At 34.2% G+C, this 21,608-nt stretch overlaps 1 protein-coding gene across 1 annotated transcript in view; it reads left to right on the top strand.

The window, feature by feature from the left end:
* LOC113235391 (nephrin-like) overlaps positions 1-21,608 on the top strand; it is a 187,437-nt gene that overhangs the window by 147,960 nt on the left and 17,869 nt on the right. Inside the window, exons 6-9 of the mRNA XM_026471070.1 lie at positions 8,112-8,266; positions 8,915-9,059; positions 12,402-12,532; positions 16,181-16,340. Coding sequence (XP_026326855.1) covers positions 8,112-8,266; positions 8,915-9,059; positions 12,402-12,532; positions 16,181-16,340 — 591 coding nt within the window. The remainder of the gene's footprint in view (positions 1-8,111; positions 8,267-8,914; positions 9,060-12,401; positions 12,533-16,180; positions 16,341-21,608) is intronic.

Genomic DNA, 21,608 nt, shown 5'->3' with positions numbered 1-21,608 from the left:
CTTATTCAAAAATATTAAATATTTTTCCATTTTATTTTTAAATACATTAGAGTTTTTTCTAAGTGTCTATAATAAACTATAACATATACGTAAATTTTAATGATTTTTTGCGGGAAGTGAGGTAATTCGTTTTTCATCGATTCTGAGAAAGTCCACTTTTTGAGTTAGTACACTATTGTATTAACAGTGCGACATATGAATGTTGTTATTGTAATTTAATCTTTTTTAGCGTTCCTCTAAATATTATGACCATGAGTATGTAATAAGGTAATAAGTATATTATGTTAGTAGCAGTAGAGCTCCGTGTGAAACGGTTCGTCCAGGGAAGTATTGCTACTTTACCTATTTCTGCCGCCAAGCGGTAATGTGATTACTTATTTGCAGTACTGTGTTCCAGTTTTGAAAGATAAGGTTGCTGGTGAAATTACAGGCACTTGGGACTTGTTGTATCTCAAAGTGATGGGCATAGCGGCAGTATCCCCCAAATCTTGTTCGTCCCATCACTTATGTTATCTAGAATAGTGTCCTAAACCGTAATAGCTCATTTTTGGTATTTAAAAAGTTGTATTCGGAATGTGCTAAATTTTATTGCACGTTAAATTATTAGTGTGTTAAAATAATCACGTGATAACAGTGGGTGACTCACGTTTCAATGCCTGCTCATGTCACAATACTCCTCAGTTTTTTAAACCATCTTCCTAATGAATATAGGCTGCACTGCCTCCGTGGCCGAAAGGTTACCATGCCGCTCAAAGGTCCCAGGTTCGATTCCCGGGCCGGGAGAAATATTTGTATGGCCTACATTTATTTCTCCCGTGAGTTTGGGTGTAGCTTATGGTTATATATATGTGTGTGTACATGGCACCCGCGGCACAGGGTTTCCCTAGTGCGGAACTATGTTGAATGTGTGGTTATGATTATTATAATGAACATAGGTGTGGTAAGCCGTTATTTTTGAAATCATTCGATATGTCGAGTAGCTATGAGCTTATTGTTCATCATTTCAGGTTATCACTCCTACTAATTACCTTCGAAGTGTAGAGACAATTATTTTCATTACAGATGTACGAAGTATTTACTATACTGGGTTATTTTGTAAAATACTAATAATCTTGTAGAAGTACATTACAAACATTATAAACAACAACTTAAGTGCAATGACTTTTTAGAAAATATAATAAATTTACCAAACAATTTTTTTTTTAAGCTCTGTTGTCCTGACACTTTTTAGATATGTAGTAAAGACGAGTTCAAACAAGCATCCTTTCGACGACCCCCACCCCCGCTCCAACGTTTTGCATCCGATGGCGCTTTCTTTTGCTACCGCACAGAGTTACCACCGTTTAGTTAGATCTATTTAAATATTTTTATTACAATACAACGAAATTTAAAATTAAATTTCATGAATTATCAAAAGCCGTGAAACAAATAAACGTCTAGTTTGAAGGCGCCTTATGCTGAGATTACTTAATATATACTTTATATTATATATTACAGTATGTATATTTCTATTATAATAATATGCATCGGCTAGTGTCAATTCAAATAGTTTACTTCATAATCATATGTATAACAATTTTTTCCCGTAGTACAATTATATTATATATAATACAATTCATTTTTCTTAAGTCTAGCGGCACTGGCTTTATGTATTTCAGATTTTTTTTTCAAAAGAAAAATGTATATCGTATAGTATACGTAGTATATTTAGATAGGTTGGTACAAAAATAAACCATTGGTATATGTAAGTACCTATTGAATACAACGATTTTCTTGTAAAATTACGAGGTAAATTTGTGGTATATTTTCTACCGTGAAAATTTATAGGAATCGTAATTTCAATTTTTACTATATATTTTTTCCAAAGTGATTGCTTTAACACTCCCTATTATGCGGAATCAACCAAAGCCATTTGAGGTTGGATAGACTCTTAACAATATTTTTAAAATCACAGTGCAATGTGACGCCCTGGAAGGGTGTTTGCAATTTAAGTTACTCGCAAGACGCGATTATAACGTTACCGTTCTAACAATTTATTTCTCAATGCCGATTAAAATATGCAGTGTATATGAAGTTTGTGTAAACTCAATACTAGCATTGACGTTTAAATTTGATAATACTTTCATTTTATATCGTAAAGTTTTATCTTAAGTGACTAAAATATTTCTTAAATATTTTGTGTCTTTTACCACTTCTACAACCTAGAGCTAAAGGAGCCAGAGTTAAAACACACGTGGTTTTCTAACAACGAGATTTTTTTGTGTTTTGTGGTTTTTTAATTCGGCTATTTAACATAACAAAGATAACTGCTAAGTTAACCAGCATCTAAATCGAATGCATATTATTGGATGTATAATTATACAGACAACATTTTGGTCAAAATTTAATTAAGAAAATGTATACTTATTATTTTATATTTTTAATAATGGTTATCCTTTAATGAGCAATTTTGTACATTCTTTATACAAAAACCTGAAACCTGATACTTTTTCAAATTAAGTCCAACCAGTTGTAAAGTATATCGTACCCATTAGCGTGAATTGAGGATATGTACAATTTGGACAAAAAGAAAATGCTTACATAGTTGAATTGAGAATTTTATTTTCTACGTTGTGATATACAGTCAACAGCACACCAAGATTTTAGAGCACATTCTTGTACGATTATCGCCTGCTACTGGAAAAAAATATAATCAAATGCGTGTCGCATCTATAAGTTTTTAGATTATTAAGGCGTAAACAAAGTCCAAATTGACAAGCAAGTGTCAACAGTATCGATATCCAAAATACAAAGTCAGGTCAAAACTGTAATTATAACAATCACAGTTTGTTCTTTTAGAAGCAACGTCAATTCGAAACTGCTTTGTTTTGCATTGAGCTTTGACGCGAGTTTGCCGGAGGCTGAAGTTATCCTAGCTAGCGATCCTGTACATTGTGTACAGCAATTAGCTCCTTAGACGTAGTAATGAATTAATACGCAACTTGATGAGCGGACAAACGTCAAAACGGCCATCATAGCATCATAGCATCGTACTGTAAGAAAATATTAATCAATATTTTAAATAAAATTTGATCGCAAGGAAAAAATCGTATTTAGGTTTACATTAGGGCGACACATTATCATATAACTACGGTTTTAAACGACAAATAACATAATGTAACATAAAAATATATTTTACAATTCATTCTTCGACATTGGCATAGCTAAATATCCCTTTATTAATGGTATTATCAGTGCTGCTTATATCCGTCTTCAGCGATATTCGTTACGTACTGAATGACATATGAAAATATGTCGGATTCGTTGCCTGCATACTTCTTTTAAGCGTTAAGCGAAAAGCGTTTCGCTTACTGCGTAGGCAGTAAGCGAAACGCCTAAATGCTTATTTAAATTGATGACGTTCTGTTTTTTGTTTCACATAACATATAATTTCTAATGCATCACTTTACAAATATAATTCTAAATATTTTATCCTTCGCTATTCATTGTTTTCGCGGTTCCGTACCTATTGAAAAAGCTTGAAGAAAAAAAGAGCATTGTCTATTTTAATCTAATATGCTAGAAAGCGAGGAAATGTGCGTTGTACGCTGTCTATTCTATCTATATCGATTGTATAAACAAATTCCAAACTGAAATGGCATATTCAAGAATACATGAGTATGATTTCAAGCACTGGAAATACAACCCTAATGGCAGGGACTTGAGTATGATTTCGAGTGCTTTAAACCATACTCACATTCTGACTTGAGGATTGAGTAGAGTTCTAGAATACGACCCGTAGTGTGTTAACATTGCATTCAGTTTGTAAAACTTTTGCAAGTATGCTTTATAAGGACTAACATTTTCCATGACTTATTGACTATCTATGTATGTTTGCAGTAAAATATAATACGCCGTTTAACACAATACCCAAAATTCGCACTTCTATTGACGCACTGAGGACTTGATCGTCCAAAATATAAGAAACAATAATGTGTTTTTTGTGACCTTAATACGAGCCTATTTGGTTGCATTAAAAATAATATTTAATAATATTACTTTGCTTGCACCCTCACGTGCTTGTGCCACCGCGCCACGGCCGTCAAATTCTAAAATGTAACGTCCTCAAGACTGTATATTACCTTGTATAAGTAAGTCATCGCGATATACCAAGTATTGAAAATAACGTATACAGTTAGTAATATTATTTATGATTAATACGATAAAAAAACATTGGACACAGATGAGAACCCTGTGACAGTCCCAAATGATTCATGAATTCCGCAGTCATGTAATTTGATAACAGAATAATATGGTTCACTCTGTGGAACGCATTGGTTATATCAATATATTATATAGTATCTATTTGAGCACCTTTATTCACACCTTTTTTTAGTCCGCAATATAATCAATGGGGTTGCTTGCTATAAATATATTGTTTTACAAAAATCGTGTTACTCTCATTAGCGATTTTACTAGAGTAATTCGTGAGACCCATATATTCTGCCTTTGCTAAAACCTAAAACCGTAAGAAAATTAGTTAAGTGCTGAAACTAGACGGTAGGTAGCTACTTTATTTTTACCCCGTTTTTACAAATTGTAACTTAGATTAGAAAACTTCAAAATTTCGTAAAAAATACCTGTTTTAAGGTAGGCGTCCACAGATCAGCAGCGCACGTGTCGAACGGATCGCAACGGCTCCGTTTGTGGCAGTGCGTCCACTATATCGGCAGCAATCGAATTGCCGACGCCACTTTTCGTAGCGAGCGGACGAGTCTAACTTGTTGACTATGGATTTGGAAAGTGATGAAGAACAATTTGTCGTGGTAGCTTGTTTGTTGGCAGAAGAAGAAAGGATACTAAACATGATATCTGGATACATGACACATTTTGAAGAGATCGCAACTCGGCGTATGACGTCGTCGGTACGCATCGAAAAAGTCGCCCCCCGTGCAACTCCATTGGCATTACCGACACCGGCCTGGCGTGCGCTCCGAGGGATGCGGATCAGTGGACGCAGTTGTATGAACTTCTATACAAAGAATACTAAAATCCGTATAATGCGATCCGTCTGATGCGTGTGTTGCGGATCTGTGGACGCCTGCCTTTAAGAGACAGATATAATTTTTTGAGGTGGTGTTAGATGTTTAGTAGTATTTTTAATGCTATAAAGCATCTAGTCTTGCGCGTAAATCCAACCAGATTTCAATATAAATGAATCTGATACAATACAAGGAAAACAAATGTAAATAAAGCTATTATAGCGACTCATGCCAAGAACAGAGTCCGATGTGATTATATATCGAAAAGAGAATAAGTACGTTAGGAGAATAATTTCGTTGAAACTAAGGCCTATATAAAGGCGTTTTGAGCATTTATATATCTTATTTCGTTTACGGAAATATGAAATCGAACAAATGTCGATCTGATATCCGCAGTGAAGAAGAACCAACGAAATGTACTATGCCCTGAGAACAAAGTAGTCTTGCACATAGATCTTTATTCTACGGATGAGTCGATAGTATTAAAATAAACATTAAGAAAGGAACCTACATTGTACAATCTTCATAGTAAAGCTATAACATTTTAATATTAGAACCTAAAGTGTAATAGCGATGCCTAAACTAAGTAAATATGTACCTGTATTTTAGGCATCCTTTTGGGCAAATTTATGTGAATGATTGGCAGAGAGCTAAATACATTGATTTGAGAAGGGAGCTGCTAGCTGCATATGTTAAATTTTTAAAAACATATTTCTTATTTTCGAACTCCAGAAGTAAGCGCTACAATATGGTTTTAAATTACGATGATGTTCGATTATGACACCTAAATATTTGATGTAGCTTGTGCTGTCCAGTGTTTCACAAGCACAGAGACTTGCATGAGTTAGAGAGCTTGTACAATGGTGAGTTAATACTGATAAAGCGCCCTCAGGAGGTTGTGAGGGATATTGTATGGGAAAGTCATGTATTTAGTTTTGTGAGGGCATTAGCTCTGAGGCACTCGGTTACTGAGTTAAAACCAAACTGGCCTTGTGAAAATATTTCATTCTAACTTGAGGCATTGAATAAGAAGACTGTAAAATATGATCTTGCTACCAGAGAGGGGAAGAGCGCATAGAAGAATACTATTTGTTCATAAAATTATAGTCTGTTTCCTATTCTGACTTGATATTTGCAAGAATATAATCAAACGTCTCCACGGTTATTTTAGCGTTATCATAGAACTTATCCGGATTTTGTTCTTGATCTTCGGCGACACTCGCTGCTTGCTTTCTTTGTTTGTAGTACACGGGTTCACGTCTTCTTGCGCCCATAATAACTCATGCTAACATTAACTTACAATTATATGGACGTCGGGTCGGCACTAAAAAGTGTCCGCACTTGTAAGGCGCTAAAATCGTATACAGAGCGCGACACACTCCGCTTTAGTCTTCTTTGTTCTACTGACAGCGCGATACTGCGATGACATTACAATTTAAATGTCGAATAGGTTGACTTGGGACATTTTTTTCGTGGTTTTTGTATTAGACCCGTCGTCCATTTATTTGTACTTAAGTCAATGCATGCTAAATAAAAAATTAGGTACTATATAAAGGTCACGTCACAATATCGATATCGCGCTCACACTCTCGTAACGTCACTTTACGGTCTCAAACTAAGCGATGGTCCCTAGCGTCGAGAACAGGCCCTGTAGTCTCGTTCTCCGTCCGAAAAATTACTATCAAAGAAGTAACACTCGACCAAATAAAAGGAAGCATGATGCGAATGAAGTTTCATACTTAACACTGTCTTTTCATTTGGTCGAATAACTGACAGTAATTGTTTCGGACGGACATGGAACGGAGAACGAGAATAGACCCCTGGCCATTTTAACCGCGCCGCCGCGCCGCCCACATCGCTGTCGCCATCGCACCGCTGCTCGCTGTCGTCCAGTTTGCGGCCTAAACATTCGAAACGTCTCTATGTTACCATGAATTTTGCATTAAACTGGACAAGTATGTTGTGAGTAATTTCGCACGATGTACTTACGGATCGGAGGTATTAACAAATTAAGTTCAATTAAGCCCCGAGGGTTCCCGTACCGTTTGCGGCGTTCGACTTTCCGTTTTTACTGCAATGGACTTTATTACATTTGGGGGAAAACTGGCAGGAAAGTACGGTTATTTATTATTTCTACGTTAAGCTTCTGGAATTACTGACTTATAATTCTGGAGAATATTGTAACCTATATTGGCTGTAAAATCGACATCTTCCACAGAAACTAACACGAATAACCAATTCTTCATACCTAACATCGGATTAAACCTCAAATCATTTACCTTTTTAAACTTGTGTGTAGAGATTTAAAACCAAAGTGCTATTTTGAGTTAATTAGCAGTAACGCCGCACTGGACATCGCATTACATCTCTGCAGCCCTATGGTTTTAATTCTCCACACACAACTTTAAAAAGGTATAACTACTATTTGAGAGTTAATACGATGTTAGGCATGAAAAATTGGTTGTTCGTGTTAGTTTCAGTGGAAGATGTCGATTTTTTAGTCAATATATATTACAATAAACATATTATAATTATAATTACAGTATATATTATAAGTCAGTTGTCTCAAAAGCTTAACGTAGAAATGTTAAACAATAATAAAGATATTATTGTTTAATATTTCTATCAAATCCAAAGTCCAGTCGATAATATCTTTGACTTGATTCAATTGTAACAAGTTGTTCATAGACATCTAAATCAACAATAGAAAACCCAAGGGAGCTAGAGTAATTACTTGGATTTAATTGGTCAACAGAATGGCTCGTCTACTTCACAAATCGAAAATTAAAGCCGACGACTAATTCACATAAATTTGAGTCTAATACGGCTTAAAATCTACGTATTCAGTGTTTTCAAAGAATTTGTTGACGGTAGGGTAGATATAGATTCTATGAAAATGTTTCATAGTGGTTAATAGTATTTTGAAGTAAACCACCGGAACAAATGATGTCCGTCTTTATTTTTTTGTGTATGTATTTTGTATATTTACGGGTGTTTTTTATTAGAATGTTGTTTATGGGAATAACAATACAACTCAAAATAGGTAATAACGAAACCATTACCAAATTGTTGTTTTTTTTCTGTCTCCAGTGCGACCACTTCTAGTTGAAATTCTAGAAAGGGAGCAGCCGTTATCAGTAGGCCGAGAAACAGAGATAGCTTGCAGAGCAGTAGGCGCCAGACCTCCTGCCGTCATCACTTGGTGGCTTGATGATCGGCAGCTACAGGTTGTAGAAGATCAGAAGGTAAGCAAATCCCTGTTTGTGCTCTTAGCAAAGCGACTTTTGAACATTTAAACGTCTTGTTTTCTTCCAGATAATATTAATTCTGGTATTTCCATAGGGGTCCAAATGCTAGTCTTCAAAGTCTCTATATGAAAGAACATCATTCTAGATTCTAAATAAAATGTTTAACAAGTGTTGAAAATGAAGTGTAAAAATCAATAAATAACACTAAAATTAAAATTTTAAAATTCCACTGATTCAAATCAATGTACGCCAAGAGTCCATAAATTCACTATCTGTAAGCTAACAACACGTCGTGATCAATGAATGTGCCCAAATATGATAATTCTACTGTAAGTTGTTGAGGAGTTGGGTAGTCTGCATGCTATCCTGGTTGCAGTATCAGATCGAAGTTATCATATTATTGTAATGTCATCGGATTTCCACAGTATATCAGAGTTTATTATTATTTATTACTTACTCAGCTCATACCATATCTGTATAGTCACACAAAATTGACGTATTAAAGAATATTGGGTTAAATACTTTATGTATATGGACATGAAAGAATTGCTTTGATTGTGTCCTTTTCAGTATCGAAAGAAAAAAACCCACTTTATGTAGTCTTAGAATATTTAAAATATTCCAGAACATTCTCATCTATTCCAGAACTCAGACGATCGAAACGAAACAATATCAATACTACGGTGGACGCCACTTATGGAGTACGATGGAAGAGTGTTAACATGCCGCGCCACACACGTGAAGCTTGATCGATCTACTATTGAAAGCACCTTGTCGCTTAATTTGCACTGTAAGTTAAACTTTCTTCATGTTTTCTAGTCTAGCAAAAGTAAAAGATAGACTTTTAGGTATCATATTTAAATTTTTAGTATCCCTGGAAATTAGTAAATTTATTTTAATTATTATGGTGAGACTTAGTTGTCCATTTATATGTTCAGCAAGTTCTTCTCGGATATTACTGCAAATGATTTGAAATTTGTGACTTTAGGCAACTTTGTTACTCGCAATTTCTATTCTAAACGTAAGAGAAATTGCTTCAAAGATTAATATCCCAAAACCTAATTTAGTAGCAGTAGAGTGCCTTGTGAAAGAGTTCGTCCAGGGAAGAGTACTTCCCTGGATGGCAGTAGCCATCTTACTTATTCCTGCCGCTAAGCGGTAATGTGAACGTTACACCGTTCTGGTTTTGAAAGGTAAGGGTGCCAGTGAAATTATACTTGTCAACTTTTGTCACCCTTAGGTGAAGGGTGACTTCAGATCTTTGTGATTTAAATCTCTCAGGGTACTGTTATGGTCAGGCGTGTCGCTTACCACCAAGGGCACGGCTAGTTGATCCTATCACTTGGGCATAAAAAAATAAATATGTATTTTTATGTTGTATTATACTTATATTTGTACTTATATATTTTTTTGTATACTATACATTTATAAGCTGAAGTCAACAATTTCGTAAAAATTCATACTTTTTCGAGTTCTTGTATATTACGATCATGCTGTAAAAGTAAAACAGAGGTCCAAATATGTATAATATTTGAGAAAATAAATAAAGGCTAGCTATGTTGTACATAGTGTACTCGAGAGACATCAGCAAATTTGCTCAGTCAAAAGCAAACCTTCTACACCTCCTTTAAACAAACGTATATACTTTTGTTGAAGTAATAGAAAGACGAACATCGGTCTGTCCTCTGGAACGAAATATACAGTTTTACAAACTTGACCCGCCAAATCCCCATGCTATAAATTTTTCAATACATTCAGTTTTTTCAAAAACAATCATGGGCTATCAATTTTGGTCTCAACACTTCAGATATCAATTTTTGGCTTTTTCATATAGACAGAATACTTTTATAAAGTTTTAATTAAGTGGTTGGTATAAGTTGTCTTTTGATAACCATAGAAAATCTAGCATTTATTTTTTAGCAATTTTCATGCAATGAACGAAAAAAAAGAACAATCTGTGTCATTTTCATTATATACACAGCAGGCAAATGGCCTGTAAATCTGTTTTATCGTAGACCGAAAACGATAGAATGGATTTAAATTCTTTTTTGTCAGCTTAGGATTGCCTACGGCTCGGTAGTGCCTCTGCGATTTTACGCCACTCTGTCACATTTCTAGGGCATATATATCATAAATATAAATTTGCAGACAAAAAATGTAAACGGTCATCTTTTTTAATGATTGATCCTATTTCTCTTAGACATAAAATAAATTAAATCAATGGATATTTTAATCTGTTTAGAGCCACGCAAAAAATGTTTAATTTTTTAAAATTTAAAAATACTTTAGAATAGCTTTCAAAATACAATTTAGATATTTATTTTTTTATAGGTAATTCGATTTACTAAAATACTTGTTTTATTTTGATTTACTAAAATATTTGTATCGTAATATTATATTAATTTTAACATAATTTGACCTGAAACTATGTTCGAAAACACAAGCAAATTCGCTTCTGTCACTCGCCGGCCGCTGCCGCGACACGCTCGCTTCGCTCGCTCGGCTCGTACTGCTTTTTTATATACTAACCTAATCTAACCTACTGAAAGGAGAGCGCAATCAGGATTTGACCTATATGAAAAAAGAGTATCAAAGATTATTTTTGAATACCAAATATTAACTTAGTATGCTTAAACATAATGATAGTGTTACCTTGAATGCAGTTCATTTATTATTATGTCTGTAGATCAACTAATATAGACGAACCAATTAATATATATATTTATATAGAATTATATATATATTTATATATTATAGAAACAATTAATAGTTTATATATATATTAAACACAGAAAAATATTGTTGTTTCAGCGACTCTTGTAGAGCTTGTCCTCACATATCTATATTATCATTGAGGAAGTGTGATTTTTTTACATAGATGCCGTCTACATTTACACCAGTCATAAAAATTAAAAATTTTAAGACATGTTTGCATATTACATTTTTTTTAATTCTGTACAATTTTAATATATAAACGAGAATATATCAATTTTCAGTACTTACACGTATTTGTCTCGATGCTCGAGAACTTAACCGCCTACAGGTTATTGACGCTGAGTGGTTCACTAGCTCGGCTAATCTCGAGGGAAATAAATCTAATACTGTCTAGAAGCCCGCAATAAAAATCAGGAATAAATATTACAGACCATAGAAAATGTTGCTTCGATTGGAATGCTCGGCCCTGGAGGTACAAGTCTAGGTCCATGTTTTTGTACTGGCAAAGCCAGATGGAACTATTTTCTATCATTTGAGATAAAAACCGTAACCTCGAACACCTCAACCTTTATAACAATATACGTACCTTTTTTTTTTAATTTGCAAAATAAGTTTCTTGTTCTTTTAAATGCTATGGCCCCATCCAAATAGTCGATGATTATAGAGAGCATTGGCATCTACACCATGGCATATTTTGTAACAATGTTGTAATGTGACATGTGAATAATTGAGTACAAGATTTAATTACTATTTGGATGTACAAATAAATGGAAACGTTCAATAAAGTAACCGCTTACCTGTTGCAAAATATAAACATTTTGGCACCAAAGAATGGACGGCACATACCGAAAACTTTCACACGCGTTTAACTGGTCATTTTGATCATATTGCACTGATTCACTAATGAGTGTATAACCGCAGGTGATGATGAAGGAGTTATTGTAGTTGTATTTTTTTTCATATGATTCCCATATGGAAAGTTGTTCACAAATTTTATTTTACTCTATGTAGACACTTCGTCGTATGACATTTTTCGTACTTGTGAGTTTAGTGGAATTTATTCTCCTTTCAGCGACAATTCTTTTGGGAATAGATCTTTGTGGCGGTTTGTATTATACTTTTATCAAATTGGAGTCTAGTAAGAATCACTGGCGTGTACGTACAAAATTTGTATCAAAATATACTTAATAAATTAATCACATTTCCACTTCCAAATCTTCCTTACAATTCCCAATCTACGTCCCAATTCCACCGTCAAATAATTTCCAATTTTGCCAATCCAAAATCAAAAATTAAACATGAAAAATTACTTTACGCAACTAAAGAAAGAATCGCATAAAAATCGATCTATTAGCTCGATTTTTACACGCTCTGTTTTTTGTTTATTTGTAGCATAAAAAATATTTTTCTTCAACAGATGTGCCAATAGTCACGCTACAGTTGGGTTCTAAATTGAACCCAAACGACATCGAAGAAGGAGATGACGTGTACTTTGAATGTGTCGTTCGAGCCAACCCGCCTGCTTACAAAGTTGTCTGGGAGCATAATGTACGTATTTTTAATACCAAAAACAAGTGTTGTAAGTACTATATTTTTTAGATATTTTTGTCTTATTTTTCTATTTAGAAACCCATCTTAATAAGGTTGCTGCTTAACGGGCGGACCATCGGTAAAAGAGGGTGATTCAGCTATCTCATATGCACAAAGGATTAGATCTTTACGTCAAGCGCCAACGTTAATTTAAAAGCTCATGTTAATTATTAAAAATAACTCCTTAGTATCATAAATATTTATAAAGGCGGCAGTCACCATTAAAGGCACGGTCTTACGATTTTTAGGTAATTTGAAAATGTATTATAACATTCATTAAAAAAAATAACAATAATAAACCACATATGAATTATTTGTAATAATAACATTTATAATTAAGATCATTGAACGATGCATGTTTATGTCATAGCGACAAGAAAATTTATTTCAAAAGCACAAAGCTAAACATGAATCGTGAAGTCAAAATCAGTTAACCATGGACTAATGGAAACGCTAAGCGGCTTTTGCTGTCACAGTGCACTTGGTAAATATTACGAACGACGATTATGCTTCGCAAAAGATTAAACAAACGTTTAGTCCATAAACGCCAATATGAAATTGACACTGATTGCCCTGAAATCGACTGCAGGAATAATTTGGTATTCGTACATGTTAATGATCGACATTTAATTTTGTTCGGGCTTTATCGAGGGAAGCTTTGATTATTAAATTTGTGGTGATAAACATTGAAACGATATTTTAAAGCGATTTCATATTGAAGATTAATTTTTTATATTTTAAAAAGTACTGTCAGATCGAAGGAATTTTTCTTTGTGTTCGTTCTTTGTATTAATAATTATTACAAACTAGTGGAATAATTTCATAAAATATAAATGAATAATATCATGGTAGAAAAATGATAAAACCTTTTTATTAAATTTGACCAACTTCTGATGTCCCATTTTTTTCTTCCAATACAATGAAATGATCCTCCTATGAAACTGAGTCAATCTAACTAAAAAACGAACGATAAAAAATATTCATTTTATGGACAACTCACGCTAGACCAAAAATTACTTTTTTTAATATATAATCTCCAGTAGTAATAAAAAACACACTGTATATTATATATTGTTGCAATTATACACGCCCCCATATTTAGCAAAACCAAAAAAAGTCAGAATATAAAACAGAAACGTTCATAAATATTTTACTGAATATAATAATGTTTTTTCTATCATAATATCTATATTTTTTGTGAAAATACTCCACTAGTTTATAATTTTGTTGTCGATACAAAGATCGAACAACTTCTTTAATCTGATTGAACTCCAACTAGCATCTGTTGTCACACCGGAACCGCTCTTATTAATTTAGCTATAGATCGAGTCTAAATAACGTGTACAAAATGCATATTTTTTAATTTTGTGACAAATCAGATAAATTTTAAAATTCTAATAGGTTAACACTGATTTATGTCAAATTTTAATAACTAAAAAAAATCAACTAAAATTTACGAAATTTACATAAAGCAAAATCAACCCCTTTACATTTACATAAAGCAAAAACACTTGATAGGAAATTAAAACAAATGAATGAAAAAATGACAGTCACAGCTTTGCTTTCAAATTACACCTAAAATTAAAAAAGGCAAACAACCGACCAGAGTTTAAAAAAAAACAGCATTATTTTTGGATTTTACAAGTGTTCTGCTAAATACGGCCTGTATATGCATATTATGCCTCTCAATCTCGCTGCATTTCCGTGTCTGGGGAAAAAAATTGGGACTCAGTGCGATCTTGAAAATCTCGGGAAAAGCGAGAGTTTTGAGACTATTCAAATGTAGGTTTCTATCTTTATAGGATTGGCCTTTAGGTCGCCAAAACGGAAATCATAAATTCAAAATTATTAACGAATTTTGAACAGAATGTGTAATTATATTTTTACATCTCACCAAACAACGTGGTGGTTATAGAATAGAATAGAATAGAATAGAATAGACATTTATTGCAACGCCACAACACACAGATACAAAAAAAAATATTGATACCACTTAGACAAGCGAAACAAAACAAAAAGACGTAATTAACAAATTTAAAATAAAATAAAATAAGACAATAACAAACAAAGAGCAAAACAGAAAAATACTATAACATAAAATATAACAACTACAAATGTTGTACTGTCATGTGTACGGTTGTGGCGTATGCAAAAGGACTTCATTCAGCTTATGCCACAGCCGCAATTTACTGTGGCGCTGGTTTTCAATGAGCCCTGAGCTGAGATGAGTGACGGACGTGTGTGTCGCAAAATAAAATACGATTATATGCGATTGGTTCTTTGTACTTTGTGTATCAATGAAGCAAATGTTAGCTTAAACAAATTTTCATTCGGTCGCTATATTTATATTGGTGTCGCATACTTACTAGTGAAAATGTCAAACGGTTTTCATTATTAATTAACGTGGAATTCAAAAGCTTTGAAAATACGTCAATAGAATTTTTATGTACAGGTGTGCGTCTATTAAATTACCATATGGCTTTTATCCGACGCTATTTTGAACGTGAAATATGAACAAGAAAGTATAATACGTCCAAATTTAAAATTTTCACTGTATTGAGTCCGATTCGTTGCAATTACTCATATACGAGTATTTTCACATGGTAAAGTGCATAATGGTCAAGTTTTTTTACGTCTAACAAATTAAAATGGAATTAAATTAATTTGCTACTCCGCGAACCCAGTGAAGGTTGTAAAATCGTGCAAAATATTTTTGAAAAATTATCCGAATTGCATTTTTCTTTATTTATGATATACGTAGCTAATAAGTGAATAAAAAATACATAAAGCGGTGATAATATAATGTGAAGGTGAAATACCTATATGAGAAAACTATGAATAAAGTTCAATTAATAAATTCCATGTATTCATCCGTAAAGCTTTAAAATTGTTGGTAAAAAATTAAAATAATCTATTTTCAATAATCAACTAAACACATGATTAAAATTCACGAAAGGAGCCTCCCTACACGACGAAAGAGTTCGTCCAGGGAAGTACTGCCTACCTTACCTATTTCTGCCACCTAGCAGTAATGTCAGCATTATAGTGTTCCGGTTTTAAAGGGTTAAGGGTGCTGTTGAAATTACAGGCACGTGGCACTTGCCAATTTATGTCTTATGGCGCAGTGGCAGTGCCCCTCAGATCTTTGCGATTTAAAGCTCTGAGTGGCACTGCGACTGTTATGGACAGTAATGTAGCTTACCACCAGGCGCACGACTTGTTCGTCCCGTCATTTGATGTTATTTTAAAAAAGCATGATTTGTTTCCTGAACGTCTGGTGCAACCTGTGCGAATACCTTTTGGCAAATCCGTTAATAACGCGGCAAGCGTTCTAGTGTATGCTTTTGATTACATTTTTAAGTAAATCAGAAATTTTAGTACAGTTGTAATAAGTAGGTGTCATCGCGACGTTGAAATGCTTGTGTTTGAAAAAATATCGAAAACAAATTTTTGGAATACCACACATTTTTTGTACGAACGGCAAGAAATTTGTTTAGAATTTGAAATCATACACTTTTTAGATGTAATGTTTATATGTGGACAACGTTGTACCGTGAAATGAATTATTGATAAAATATGAAATCACAAATCAATTATTACTTACAGGGCCAAATAATGACGCACAACCAAAGAGCAGGCGTCATTGCAGGTTCCGCTCATCTCGCATTACAAGGAGTATCGAGAGAACAAGCCGGGAAGTACGTGTGTACTGCATCCAATGTTGAGGGAGATGGAAAATCACGGCCTGTAAAATTGCAAGTTATTTGTAAGTAATCTAAGTAATAATTATTAGTAGTAGCAGCATTAATATTATTAGTAGCAGTACAGCTCTCTGTGAAAGAATTCGTTCAAGGAAGTACTGCTACTTTACCTATTTCTCTCGCGGTAATGTGAGTATTACAGCGTTCCGATTTTGAACGGTAGAGTACTGGTGAAATTACAGGCACATGGGACTTGCCAACTTACGTCACAGGATTACGGGCGCTGTGGCACTGTCCATAAGATCTTTGCGATTTAGAGCTCTGAGTAGCACTGCACCTGGTTATGGTAAGGCGTGCTGTTTACCACCCAGAGTCGCGATTTATTCGTCTCGTCATTGGGTAGTATAATAGCCTTAGATAACATCTTCTATAGTTACATCTGTAATGTAAATTAAAGATAAGCTTAAAACCATAGATTTTAGACCTAGTTAAATGAACTTCGCTACAGTTTGTGGCAGTTAATTGTAGGATATACCGCGACTAGCTTTACACAAAAATTTAAACTCAACATAGCCCCGCACTAGGGAAAACCTGTATCGCAGGTGCCATGGACACACATAGACAACCACAAATTCATTTTCAATCATTTTACAAAAAAAAACGAAAATGCTTTTATACCATGGCACCGTAATACGATATTGATTTGATAAATTAATAGGTTTATATTCGTTATACGAAGAAATGAACACGTGAAATTATTAGATTTTTTGTCGTCATTAACAATAATAATAATAACACACACACTCATAACCCAGCACCTGCGAAACCCTGGGTGCTAAGAACACACATATAGACACATAGATAACCACGAATTATACCAAAACTCACGAGAGAAATAAATGTAGGCCATACAAATATTTCTCCCGGCCCGGGAATCGAACCTGGGACCTCTGCTTGGCAGTCCGGCACGGTAACCATTCGGCCACGGAGGCAGTTTACTTATTACACTAACTGTAAAAGGAGCTGATGATCTTTAAACAACTGAACAAAAGACCTTGTTGGACTAACTAAGTTTACATTTTGGGCGCTAGGTGCCGAGGTCCCGGGTTCGAGAGGTAGAACGAATTTGGGTAATGAACTTTTCTAAATTGGTTCTTGCCTGGATGTTTTGAGAAGTGCCCCAGAATTCCGTTGCTTTGGTACTCATAGTGCAGGGAATTCTCTAGTTTGCGACCAGGCAATTAGTGTGGTTGCCTAACACACAGTTAAGAAACCACTAAAAATAGCCTTCAAGTAAATAAAAACACCTCCTAGAGATTAGTCTATTCGTTTGAGAGCTACGTTGCCAAAGCTAGACAGTCACCCAAATATACATACGCTTCAAACTTATGACTCCCTTATTTTTGCCTTCCTTGTCATAACTAACGTAATCGCCATTTTTAGAGAAATTGAGTTATTAACATATCCGGGATCAGTATAACAAGATCTACAGCCTATAAGCGGTTTTTTTATATCTTGTATAGTTTCAGTTTTATTGTTAAGTAAAATCTACATAATTGATGCATGATTTTAGGTGACAATAATAGGTGAAATAAAATGCGTTACTTATGTTGCGGAGGGCAACTTATTTATATCTCAAAAGAGTACCGCATTGAATGGCAAGAAGAGCCAGTGTAATCAAATGCACAAGAGATTTAAGATCCATTTCCCACAACCGACAATGCTTTTGCGATATTAAGGAGGTTTAGTACCGCAAATAGGCGGTCACTACTATCCATCATGGACAATCTGATTATAAGTTCACTGTTATAGTCATTTAGGTTGATTTTGTAACAATCTGAGCGGTATTTGGTACAATAGGACTAGTGATGTAACGGAAGCGTATTAACGGAAACAGAAACGGAAACAAATGTCAAAAATAGATTGAAACGGAAACGGAAGGTGATGTATAAATGCTATAGAGATATTAAATAAATAGTTCCATACAGCACTTGTTTTTGGTTTCATCATTTCACGTAAGTTGGCTATTTCTATAATTAATTTTAAATTAGTTGTTATTGATCCGGAATAATTAAGGGAGTTTGAATATGTGTCATGTTGTGGTAATTCATTTATTACAATTTTATATTTATTGTTATATACCTGTAGTTGAGATGTCTTTTTTGTGGAATTAATAAAAACAAAAACACGAGACAAATGGAAAAAGTATAATTTTTTTTCCCTCAAAAATTTAAGTTAAATAATCGTATACGCTCTAATAAAATCTGTCGACTTTATAATGGCATTTTAAAATCAAAATTTAACATTGTTAAAATTTACCATGTAAATATATTGGCCAGACTTTTACTCACTTTCTCCCATAGTACGCTGAGAGATTCCGCTCAAAATTTCGTTATAAAAGATGAAGAAGCAGAAACAGAAACGGATGTGAATAAGCGTGCGGAACTTTCGCAGTTGCGGAAGCAGGAGCAGTAATCTGTTGCATCACTAAATTCGTAAACAGATAGAAGTAATATGTATAAATCGATGTATAAAAAATCTTTACTTGCGTTGACAAGTTTCCGCGGCTCGGATATTAGCGTTTATATTTTCTTACTTCTTACCGGTTGCAAAACATCCGACGTGCTCTTTTCTTTCCCAAGTACATTAAACGTACGTGCATAAAACTTTACTTTGAAGGAGTCTTGAAAAGAACTTCAACTTTATCCCTAAACTCACTTGGTGTAGAATTTATCGACCGACGAAGACTGCTATTGTTTAAATCTGACAAAAGGTTTAAGCCGCATTAATGTCAGAAGTTTATATACAAAGTGCGCTTAAGGTAACTTTTTAAAGCATTTAAAATTGGAACTTATTGGTTTACACAGTACATTAAATTATAATATGTTATAAATGTTTGATATTCATAGTGATAACTACTTTCTAACACACACGATTAAACTACAAAATCAATCAAACTACGGTATGCAAAAGAAGAAGTGAAAGAAAACGCGTTAGCCTAATGGTTTGACCTTCCTGCTTAAGTAGATGCTGTGGATTCGAATCTTGTCTCACGCCTCTGAGTTTCTCAACATGGCTGCCGTACAAACTTTTCTTGGCGTTGATAAGAATTTGCTCTAATTCGACTGAAAATGGCATGGCTTTAATCATAATTTGGGGTAAAAATTTTGTTTTCGCCGTTGCTGTTGAAAAAACTTGCTTTGCTTAAAACAAAGCCATAAGTACCGAGGTTATAGGCCGAGGTCAAGCGGAGAGCGAAGGCCGAAGTCTCCGCACGCCAACGACGCGACGTAGGTAGTATGCGAAGGTTCTATTACGAGTACAAGATCTCACAATTGTTCAAAATGTAAGGCATACTTCCCGATGCAAGGGGATATGAGGTACTTATAGCGTTGCTGTGGCCCGACTGTCTTTCTGTTAGATTCCTTTTTCTTGGAAGTTATGCCAAAGAGAAGAAAAAAAAATGACAGACAATCACTCGAAATTTCTGGCCTCAAATTAGAAAATTTTATGTACATACTATGAAGACCAGAACAACAATAACTCTGAGGGTAATACCCAGAATACCCAGACCAGAACCAACTTAGAAATGTTCGTTTCCTAAATTTCCTAAATTAAGCAAACACGACAACGTGCTGCAGGCCGAGCCCGACCCCGTTTAACGCATTCAAATTAATTTATAATATTTATTGCGATATTTTCATTATAATGTACACTGGGTGTTTACGTGATCAAAGGAATCATAATTATCTGGGTCTGAAATAATTCATATACTATGTACATTTTGAAGTACATGAGGCCTTAGGACGATATATATACATATAGTATATATTGTGTTGTTTGACTTTCAAATGTGTCAAAATATTGAATAAATCGCAAACAGCTTTGAATAAATAAATATGTAATATATATTTAAGAAATGATAAATTTATTATAAATATTAATCATGTAAATAAAACTAGACAAATATTTAAAGAAATTTTACGTTTGCAGTGTGGACGCTGAGCGATAAGGTCCCGGGTTCATTTACCGGTAGAATCAAATTGGGAAATGAACTTATCGAAATTGGTTCTAGTCTAGGTGTTCTGGGTAGAGTCCCGGGATACTAACCGGGGATATTAGCAACTCATAAAGTAACATGCTGAATTTGATTTTTTTTATGATACAAAGTGATGGGACGAACAAGTCGTGCGCCTGGAGGTAAGCTACATGCCTATTTGTAACAGTTGCAGTGCTGCTCAGAGCTTTACATCGCAAAGATCTGAGAGGCACTGCCACTGCGCCCGTCACCCTGAGACATAAGTATAAACTGTTTGGGACAGGCGTGTCGCTTACCACCAGGTACTTAGTATTATAAAAAAAAAATAAAAAAATTCATTAATTCCATTTTTGTACAACAGAAAGAAGACGAACGCTTTCACTACGAGCTCTTCTGGTACGAAATACATTTTATCTACACACATAATTATCATAAACTCTCTATAATGTGTTCAAAAACCGCAAATAACGACCAGCATAAAGGTAAACTGTTTTGTTACAACAAATTTCTTATCTGTGAAAACGTTATTATTGCTTTTCTAATAACATCGAATTCGATGTTATTATTACATTCAAATTTCGTACATCTCTGAAAAACGAAACAATTTGATTTGACCTCAATTCTAGTATCAGTAGAGATGAAGTTTTATTCGAAATGAAATGTCAAGAGCAAACAATTTTGACGATTTCACATGTTATTTGATATCGAACGATTTGATCATTGGGGCCGATTCTAGTTTGTCTATGAATTAAACATAAAAACTACGGTTGTGTGACATGCGTGAGAAAAGTTTTTATTTGCCGCCATTTCGCCAGTCGTAACATGCGGTTCCTGAACACATCACAGAGACCTTATAATATGTATGTAGATAAAGCAGTGTATGTAACTGTACATAATTAGGCATTAAAACACTCGTGAGATGTTTTTATGAAACTCGTCTGTCGGCTCGTTTCAAAAACCCACACTCGTATTTTGAATGCCTTTCATTATGTAATCGTTTACTTAAGCGATTTTAAAATTACATTTATATTGATTGGCGATTGGTCGCTGTTGAATTGTGAGTTTGGGATGAAAATCGGGTCAATGACCGCTATTGACGTGCTAAATGGCACAAACTATGCCATTTTTCAACGTTGTTAAATGATTGCACTCATCTTGCCTTTTTGTAACGTTACCTATGGTTACGTAAGTTCCGACACACTACACTCACTGTATTTGCATGTGAAACTGATGTCGAACAATTTTTGTTTCTACTACTACTACAGTACTACGCCGCTTGGGCTATTATTTAAAT

This window comes from Hyposmocoma kahamanoa, unplaced genomic scaffold (assembly GCF_003589595.1).
Source record: "Hyposmocoma kahamanoa isolate Upper Pololo Valley unplaced genomic scaffold, ASM358959v1 87, whole genome shotgun sequence".
Lineage (NCBI taxonomy): Eukaryota > Metazoa > Arthropoda > Insecta > Lepidoptera > Cosmopterigidae > Hyposmocoma > Hyposmocoma kahamanoa.
The sequence above is the reverse complement of the archived record's forward strand: the minus strand, read 5'-3'. Positions and strand labels throughout refer to the sequence as shown.